Source organism: Helianthus annuus, chromosome 5 (genome assembly GCF_002127325.2).
Source record: "Helianthus annuus cultivar XRQ/B chromosome 5, HanXRQr2.0-SUNRISE, whole genome shotgun sequence".
Taxonomy (NCBI): domain Eukaryota; kingdom Viridiplantae; phylum Streptophyta; class Magnoliopsida; order Asterales; family Asteraceae; genus Helianthus; species Helianthus annuus.
In genome coordinates, this window is record NC_035437.2 from 25,270,428 (window position 1) to 25,281,078 (window position 10,651).

The 10,651-nt window shown below is 38.1% G+C and overlaps 1 protein-coding gene across 1 annotated transcript; it reads right to left on the bottom strand.

Moving 5' to 3' along the window:
- Nucleotides 1-9,659: 9,659 nt before the first annotated feature.
- On the bottom strand, nt 9,660-10,370 carry LOC110942840. Its single transcript, XM_022184602.1, has 2 exons — nt 10,221-10,370; nt 9,660-10,169 (listed from the first exon to the last, which is right to left on the bottom strand). The coding sequence occupies exons 1-2, from the start codon at nt 10,368-10,370 to the stop codon at nt 9,660-9,662; spliced, it is 660 nt and encodes a 219-aa protein (XP_022040294.1).
- Nucleotides 10,371-10,651: the final 281 nt, after the last annotated feature.

The window sequence follows — 10,651 nt, forward strand, 5'->3', positions numbered from 1 at the left end:
ATATTAGTGGTTGTGCTGAAAGGGATATTGTAAAGTTTGTATCTCAGTCTTTCAAGGGTGAGGCCCTAGCCTGGTGGAGGTCGTTGATTCAAGCTACTGGGAAGATTCCATTGTACAATATGACATGGGATCAATTTGTTACCCTCATCAAGGAAAACTACTGCCCTCAGCATGAGGTTGAAAAGATTGAGTTTGATTTCCTATCGTTGGTTATGAAAAACCTGGATTGCCAAGCTTACCTTACGAGCTTTAATACAATGTCAAGATTGGTTCCTTATCTTGTGACCACGAAACCCAAAAGAATAGCTCGTTTCATAGGGGGATTAGCCCTAGAAATGAAGGCAAGTGTAAAGGCCTCTTGGCCAGCTACATTCAGATCTGCAGCTGATATACCCTTGTCCCTCACACTGGACGCGGTCAGGAAGAGATCGCTGAGGAACACTGATGCTAAGAAAGAAAGCGTGAGGATGACAACTCACGCCATTCGAATAAGAAACACAAAGGAAATTCTGACCACAAAAAGAGTTCTGGATCTAAGAAAGATAGGCATCAGTCAGGTGATAAGCCCAAGTGTAAATTCTGCACGAAACACCATTTCAGGAAATGCAGATATGAATCGAAATCCCAGTCAGAGCCGAGGGCATGTGGGATTTGCAAATCTTCTGAGCACAAGACTCTAGATTGCAAGAAGATCAAGGATGCAACGTGCTACAACTGCAACGAGAAAGGGCACATTAAGTCAAATTGCCCAAAGTTTGCGAAGAAAGCTGAGGAAGGGAAGAAGACCAATGCCAGGGTCTTTCAAATGAACGCACAGGAGGCTATCCAGAACGACAATGTGATAACAGGTACATTCCTAATTAATGATGTTTATGCAAGAGTGTTATTTGATTCTGGAGCAGATAAGTCTTTTGTAGACAATAAGTTTTATGAATTGTTGAAATTGCATGTTAAAACGTTAAGTGTGAAGTATGAGGTTGAATTAGTCGATGACACCATAGAAACAGCCTCAACTGTGTTAGATGGATGTGTCATATCCATTAGGAACCAATCCTTCCCGTTGTCCTTACTTCCCTATAAGTTAGCCGGTTTTGATATAGTGATAGGCATGGATTGGTTATCGCATAACCAAGCCCAGATCGTCTGCAATAAGAAGCAAGTGGTGATCAAGACTCCGTCTGGTGAGCCACTTACCATTCAGGGAGATACCCAGTATGGATTACCTGAGCAGGTGGCTATGCTCAAAGCATCCAGATGTCTGAAAAAGGGTTGTGTCATTTATATGGAACAGGTAACCATTGATGAGTAGAAGCCCAAGATTGAAGATATTCCAGTCATTTCTGAATACCCTGAAGTCTTTCCTGAAGAACTACCTGGTTTACCACCAGATAGGCAAGTAGAATTCAGAATTGACATCATCCCTGGATCAGCGCCTGTTGCGAGAGCACCTTATAGGTTGGCACCAACAGAGATGAAGGAATTGAGGACACAACTAGATGATTTGCTAGCTAAAGGTTTCATCAGACCTAGTTCGTCTCCATGGGGAGCGCCAATCTTGTTTGTCAAGAAGAAGGATGGTTCGATGTGTTTATGCATCGATTACCGTGAGCTTAATAAGGTTACTATCAAGAATAGGTATCCTTTGCGCAGGATCGACGATCTGTTCGATCAGCTACAAGGAGCAAGCTACTTTTCTAAGATCGATTTGAGGTCAGGCTATCATCAATTGAAGGTTAAGAATGAAGACGTACACAAGACTGCATTTAGGACTTGTTATGGTCATTACAAGTTCCTAGTGATGCCTTTTGGGCTCACTAATGCACCTGCCGCATTCATGGATCTCATGAATCGCGTCTGCAAGCCTTATTTGGATAATTTTTTCATCGTCTTCATCGATGACATCCTCATTTACTCGAAGAGTCAAGCTGACCACAAGAAGCATCTCCGTTGCATTCTGAAACTGCTTCATCAAGAAAAGCTCTATGCCAAATTTTCAAAGTGTGAATTTTGGCTTCGTGAAGTCCAATTCCTTGGACATGTTGTTAGCGAGCGTGGTATCCAAGTAGATCCCGCTAAGATTGAAGCTATTATGAACTGGCAAGAGCCAAAGACGCCTACAGAGATTCGCAGCTTTCTAGGACTGGCAGGATACTACAGGCGATTTATCGAAAACTTCTCAAGAATTGCAGCACCCCTAACTTTACTCACTCGCAAGAATAGCAAGTTTGATTGGGGGCCTAAGCAGCAAGAATCCTTTGATATTTTGAAGCAGAAGTTGAGAAATGCTCCTGTATTAACATTGCCAGATGGGATTGATGAGTTTGTGGTATATTGTGATGCATCACACACCGGTATGGGCTGTGTGTTGATGCAGAAGGGCAAGGTCATTGCCTTTGCTTCACGACAGTTAAAGGTGCATGAAAAGAACTACACCACCCATGACTTGGAGTTGGGTGCCGTTGTATTCACACTAAAACTATGGAGGCATTACTTGTATGGAACCAAGTGTGTGATCTATTCTGATCACAAGAGCCTTCAACATTTGTTTAATCAGAAGGATTTAAACATGAGGCAGAGACGTTGGATGGAAACTTTGAATGATTATAACTGTGAGATAAGATACCATCCAGGCATGGTAATTGTGGTTGCCGATGCCTTAAGCAGGAAGGAAAGAGTGAAGCCTATAAGAATCAATGCCAAGAGCATTGAGATAAAGAATAGTTTGAATTAAAGGTTGTTGGCTGCGCAGAAGGAAGCTGTCTTGGAAGCTAACTACCCTGAGGAAAAGCTAGGAGTAACTGAAGAACAGTTATCCTATGGCAAGGACGGAATCCTGAGATTAAATGGACGAATATGGGTCCCAGTTTATGGAGGACTTCGGGATATTATCCTCTAGGAAGCCCATAGGTCTAAATATTTCGTTCATCCTGGAGCTGTTAAGATGTACCAGGATCTGAAGGCAAATTATTGGTGGATAGGCTTGAAGAAGTCTATAGTCGCCTATGTAGCTAAATGTTTGACGTGCGCACAAGTCAAAGCTGAACATCAAAAGCCGTCAGGCTTGCTACAACAGCCTGAAATCCCCACCTGGGAGTGGGAAATGGTGACAATGGATTTCATCACCAAATTGCCAAAGACAAAGAAAGGAAATGATACTATTTGGTGATAGTTGATAGACTGACTAAGTCAGCACATTTCCTACCCATTAAGGAGACTTATAGCTCCGATATGTTAGCCTAATTGTACGTGGATAAGATTGTATCCCTTCATGGCGTACCAGTGTCTATTATCTCTGACAGAGATACTAGATACACATCTCATTTTTGGAAAAGTTTCCGACAGTCTTTGGGCACGCGATTAAATTTTAGTACGGCTTACCATCCTCAGACGGATGGGCAGAGTGAGCGTACCATTCAAACTCTGGAAGACATGCTACGTGCATGTGTAATTGATTTAGGTGGTAGTTGGGACAAGCACCTGCCATTGATTGAGTTCTCCTATAATAATAGCTACCATACAAGCATTCAGGCTGCGCTTTTGAGGCATTATATGGTAGAAAATGCAGAACGCCTATCTGTTGGGCGGAAGTAGGAGAAGCTCAATTATCAGGTCCTAACATAATCTTTGAAACAACGGATAAGATTGTCCAGATTCGTGACCGCCTGAAAGCTGCCAGGGATAGGCAGAAAAGTTATGTTGATAAAAGGCGAAAACCTCTAAAGTTTGAGGTTGGTGATAAAGTCTTGCTCTAGAAGGGGGTGATGCGATTTGGAAAGAAAGGTAAGTTAACCCAAGGTATATAGGACCATTCGAGATCATCGAATGTGTAGGAACAGTGGCTTATAAGTTAAACTTACCAGAAGAGCTCAGTGGTATTCACAATGTATTCCACATCTGCAATCTGAAGAAATGTCTAGCCAATGAATCACTAGTCATACCACATACAGATGTGCATATAGATGAGAGCTTGAAGTTTGTGGAAAAACCTTTGTTGATTGAGGATCGACAAGTTAAGAAGCTTCGAAGGAAGCATGTACCAATCGTAAAGGTAAAATGGGATGCCCGCAGAGGTCCCGAATATACGTGGGAGGTAGAGTCCACCATGAAAGAAAAGTACCCTCATTTGTTCCAGTAAATCTCGAGGTCGAGATTTCTTTTAAGGGGGTGAGGATGTAACACCTCGTAAAAATCATACCCAATGGAATAAAGACACGGGTCATGTAAAATAAACGTGTCAGGAATCACGATTAAGTAAAAGATGTATGGTAGGATTTAAAAATGTCGACATGTTAATAAACACCTCTGAGCGACCAAATTATAAATCCCAAGACCTTAAATCATTATGATAAACATCTGATATATTAAACCGGTTATTCCTATATTGAATAAATTCAGTTTATAAAGAATTTGGGTGTTTAAATAATGTTACAACAATGCGTAAACAAAATTCTTGTTCCAAAAGAATTCATTTTTTTAGAATGCATGGCAAAACTCTCCCATAAGATTCCAAGAGGTGTAAGTGCATGGCAAGACCATGCAAAGTCTGATTCCATGGTCCCTACACTGCAAAGAAAGCAAGTGATTCGGAAATTTCAAAGTTGCATGGTCAAAGCTTGAAAGTTTACAAGTTTTTGTGTTCTGGTCATCGGATACGGACCGTATGGCCTTAGGCTTACGGTCCGCAAGCTCTGCAACTGGGCGATACAAGCCAAGGTCGGTTACGGACCGCAAAACCAAGGGCTTACGGTTCGTAAGAGGTGCTTACGGTCCGCAAGACGCTTGACTTCGGTCCGAAAGACAGTCGTTGGCAGCAGAAAATGGACAGATGCTTGTTTAGCCTGTTGCACCGCCTTACTTAAGTGGTTTTCGAATTCTGGGACTTGGCAACTGGTTTTGGCATCATAGAGGGCACCTGGACTCATCTGGGATCATTCCTAGACTTAGGTGTAAGAATCTCATGCATTTTTGTTTGCTATAAAAGGACCCATTGTTGCAACATTAAGCTTGCCCATTTCAAATTCATCTAAGGCAATTCTCTGGAGCTCTCTGATCAGCAACAAGCTTTCTTAGGATCCCTAATCATACTTAGAACTCTTGTAAGTGTCCTTAACCCTTCCCAATTCAGTTTTACTTAGTTAATTAGCTTAAAGTCAAACCGTCGTAATTAAGGTTTGACTTCGTAATTAATCAAGATTTGTCCAGTCAAATCTCGAATTAAAAGTACCTATGAGTTGGTAATTATATGGGTAATAAACCCTTAAAAGGGTACCCTCTGATTCTCACTCTAAGTAGGTCAAATGTCGGGTTAAAGTTAACTTTAAAAAGTCAACAGAAAACTTATTTTCAAATTAAGGCATAATTAACAATGTAGAAACCATGCAATCTGTTTTGTCATTAATATAACTTGGTAATTAATGTAAGAACATGTCTAAACATGTTCAACCCGACAATTTTCAGTTTAAGCTCGGTTTGGGACCAAAAGTCGCATAGTTTGACTTCTGCTTTGACTTTTAGTTCTGACCCATTTAAGCATAGTTTAGAAATGCCTTAGAGCCTCATTTGGACCAGGTTTCATATAAGTATAACCCTTTGTGATTATACAACATGGTTCATTAGTTACCCAATTCATATGCATGTTTCCGTTAATTGCTTAAATGTTGACTATTATGCCCTTTTCACTTTAAAATGTGATTTTTGAAAAAGTAAAAGAGTAGGAACCTTCATTACTGATTTATAGACTTGTCCCTAAAATTTCACATCAGTTTGAGGTCTAGATTAGGAGTTATGCTCATTAGCGTAAATAAGAAGCTTTTTAGTAATTAAATGGCATAATTAACATATAGCCTATCTAAACCCAATTTGTGATATCAAACTTTTTACCTACTGATATAAAATAATATTTTGGGATTTTTGGAGATTTTTATTTATTTTTAGGATGAGCATAACATAGGGTTTTAAGCTTGATTCGGTAATTGCCGGTTTTACCCTTTTGGGCTATAAAATAAGTTTTACAAATCCTTTTGATACCAAACCTTTTTCTACTGATTTAATATGATAAATAAAATGTTTTGAGCCTTCTGGAATAATAAAAATATCAGCTTTCCTTTGAAAACCCGGAAATGGCTCCAAATCGCCTTTTTAAACGTTTTTAACGCATAGTATGTATTAAAACTATTTTAAACATATAAGGTTTGAAGCCTACTGATATTTTCAGTATTTTAACAGTAAGCAAAAGTTTTAAACTCAGAATTCCAGTTTTGACCTTTTAGGCTTATGTGAAATTACCAAAATACCCCTACGGTGCATAGTATGGTTATAATTAATAATTTTCACATATATATGATACCCTACTATTATAACTTATTAAATTAAGTGTATTTACTGATTAAATCATACCTGTAACTCAGATTACTATTTAAACTCTTTTATAACCTTTAAAATGACCAGAATGACCCTATGGGGCATAGTTTGACTTTAAAATCATTTTGGGCATAATAGAAGATATCTTACTGATGTCACAACATATTTAAGTCATTTTAACTTGAGAAACCTGTATATGACTCCTATGGTTGCCCGTTACGCATTATTCGCGTTCGGTTCGATTTATGGAACTAGTTTGCATAAATTGACCAAAACGGGTCAAACCTTATCATTTTTGTCTCAAAATTCAGAATGCGATTAGTTTGCCCATATTATACAAGTCTTCAAACTTATCGGTTCTAAATCACATTCTATTCCGATCTTCGCTTAATCATGCGTTTGAACCGTATCTTTCTTTAAAACTAACCGGTCTAAGCTTAGGCTAAATTAAAGACCCGTTAGGAATCTAATAGGTTATATTATAAACCTTTGTTCCAGAATAGGAGACCTGGTAAAAGCTACGTGCACTTGCTTATTGTGATTATTACTTGCAAAGGTAAATACTTTTAACTTATTTTCCCTTATACGGGCTTGGGGTACGGTATATAAAATACCGCTTGGTCGGGCATTGAATTGTTAATCGTATGAAGGTTAAACTCATTGAGATGACCCGTTTAAATTGTTTTGTTTGCTTAAAGCCTTTGGGGGGTTAATAATCATGTCCCCGATATCCTTGGCATCATTTAAAGAAATGGCGTACACCCGTCAGTGCAATTATAAATAATAAGATATAACCACCGGTTTCAAGAATAACTCACCGCGGGACTATATCATGTGGTGTGTCAATTAATCTTTAACCCGGTGTTCAGCCCGGGCTACTGAACGTATAAGAAACATGTAATTCTTTTACAAGTTTATATATAAATAATTATCCCAAGTTATAAAATCTTTTGTGCCATGTGCATTCAAATCAATTTTAAACATTTTCAAAATGAGTCAGTTAACTTGTATTTACCAGTGTAAACTGACGTATTTTCCCAAAAAGGCTAGGTGCAGGTACTAATCGAAATAGGCTGGTATCTCCTAGCATCAAATAGAAGTCTCGCAAGCTTAGATGCCTAAAGTCTGGGAACAAGTTTCCTTTTTATTCGATCCGCCTGTGGATCTGTTTCAACTATCTTGTGATACTTAATATTACAATTTATTTAGTTGAAATATATCTATCTTTTGCTTCCGCTATGCATTTAAATTTGTGTTGTTTGACTATGATGATATCAACTACGTCACGCTACTCCCCACCGGGCCCACCGGTAATTCGTGGAAATATCGGGGTGTGACAGGTAAGAAAGAAGCTATAGATACACCTCACAACCTATTTCAACAAAAGCAAGTTAATATGACCGATTCATATGACTTAGGGTTTTTAGATTAGGTTAAGGATTGAACTACGAACAATGCAATTTAAGAACTAATCAGATCAACCGCTTAGAAAATTCTAACTAATTACCAGATCCTTTTAATCAGATCCTTCCCGTAGGTAGCTCACACATTTTACACATTATGTTAACAAGTTTTTTGTTACCGGTTAAGGTTTTAAGCCTTATATTAACGGACGTCAATATAACGTAGAGATAGAAGAAATCAAATCTAACTAGCATACCTCATTGTAAAAGCGATTCAACCACACAACTTAACACCATAATCAATATCTAACATGCAATCATACACATCATATGAATAAACATCACAAACTTTACCAAAAGCATATTACACAATCAAATAAAACATTCAAACATCAAATCATCATAAGAACCATCACATCTAGACAGTTACTTACAGTTTAGCCAGACATTATGAACAAAAACAAACCAAACATGGATAGAAACATTGTTAGATAACAAGGAAACTTTTACACTGAAAAAGCTAGAGCACATATGATGAAATCTTCAATTTGTGACGTTTCCTTGTGATTAAGCCCTTTGTTTTCCCTTAGTTAAGCCCTCCCAGTCATCCACAACAACATCTTGTTCCTCATTCGTATACAACCGGTGCGGTCTCTTTACACATGTTTTTAGGGTTTCCGCGACTAGGTTACGAACCATACCATTTAAGTGAGTATGGGTGGTGGTGCGAGTTGTAACGTGTTACCGAGTATGGTACTTTACTTGAATTTCTCAAATTTTATTCGTCTTTCTGGATATTAGCCTCGTTGAATCCCGAAATTTGCCATTCATCACATATACCAAGATGTCATCTACACAAGATTTAACATATGAGGTCAACACAAAGCGATTATAGATCATTACATTCATATCTAGGGTAATGGATAGGGTCATGACAGATTTAGGGTTAATATGTCCATCAAGATGCATACAACCCATAAGCATTCAAAGGGTCCACGGGTCGTATACATCCAAACCTACAAATCCTCGCAGAATGACATGACCCTGGATTTAGTAGAAAAAAGCAACTAAGAGTGCTGATAAGCACTTCAACGCAATATTTACGCAACAACATCCACTACAAATTTCTAAAATATAGTTGCAAATATTGGTTTTATAAAGGATCAAAATTTCGGAAATTTGTACCGTGTTTGCGAAATCTGGATGTATAGATATGATCACAAGCTTGCAAAGAACCTGAAAATCACTTCGACTTGAATTCTCGATGTAGTTGATCTAGAGAGTGTAAAGTGTGCGTGTGTATGTGTGAATGATGGTTCGGTGGCAACATATAGTTGCCACTTGCAGGACTTACGGGTTGTAGCCTTAATGGGCCTTACGGCTCGTAAGGGTCAGAAAGTCAGATATTTGGGCTTTTAAGCATATGGGACAGTAAAGAACTCATATAATGGTGATGATTCGACAAGAAAACATAGAATTAGAATCTGGGCTGCCTCTCGGTGGCGCTAAGTTTCAGCTAGTCTTCAGCTTGACTGTCTCCTTTAAATGGGTTACCATACTAAAGTGTACATACGTAGCACACAATCAAGTGGTTTCTCCTTAATGTTTCTCAATAATGTTTCACTTTAGATGAAGTACATATCACCATGCACCACTATCTTGAAATAAACAGCTTCCTTTATACTACATTCTTCTTCAGTCTTAAACCAATCCGTTTGGGGTTTAATTAAATTCTTTACTTTATCTTAGAAACTTTTAGTTCAATAATCAAAGTGTATTCATCAATGTTTATTTCTATTTCAGACTTGATTGTGATAATATTCTAGATTTTTGTGTTAAGCTCATTATCCCAACACTTATCTACTAAAATAGCGGATTTCATTGCTCAAAAGGCAGTTAACATAACTCATCCATAATTTCATCTTCCCAAGACATCTCATTTTCTTTTTCAAGTATGACATTGATCATAAGAGCAGATACTTCTTTGAGCTCGTGACTATTATTTAAATGCTTCTTAATGTTAAAAACTATTAGTTCCTCATTAACTCCAAGAGTTAACTTGCCTTCGAAAACATCAACGAGAGCTCTAGCAGTAGTTAGGAATGGACGTCCAAGAATTATAGGAATCTTTAAATCCACATCCATATCTAAGATAACAAAATCTGCGGGATACAAATATTTTCCTATCTTTACTAGCATATTTTCCACAATACCACGAGGATATTTAACTGATCTGTGAGCTAATAGAAAGCTCATGCGGGTAGGTGAAGGTTCACCTAATCCTAACTTAGCAAAAAACGAGTAGAGCATCAGATTAATTCTTGCACCAATATTGGCTAATGCATCACTTGCAACTAATTGTCCAATCTCATATGGGAGTATGAAACTTCCAGGATTGGATAACTTCTATGGTAATTACTTCTAGAGCACAAATGAGTATTCTTCACTCAACTGAACATTTGTTGCTTCACCCATCTTCTTTGTATTGGCGAGTAGGGTTTTGAGAAACTTAGCATAATTTGGCATTTGCACAATGGCTTCGATAAATGGAATGTTGATGAGAAGAGTTTTGAAAAGTTCTAGAAACTTTGAATATTGGTCTTCCATCTTTTCGTTTTTAAGTTAGCCAGAATATTAGTAGTGATTCCTTCTGTCGCTTCAGCTCTTCATTCATGTTATCCATCCGAATATTAGTAGCTTCGATATATTTCTTCATTGCGCCTTCCAAGTCGGGTGTTGTGTCTTCCATTGTATTCATCTGATAGAATCCTGGAGGGCCAGAAATCGAAGAATTCTTCCAAATAAAGTTAGCATGGTTTCTCAAAGCGGCGGTATAAGTTTAACTGTATGGACTGTTTTGAAATCCCTTTGGGTTATTGACGTAGGAT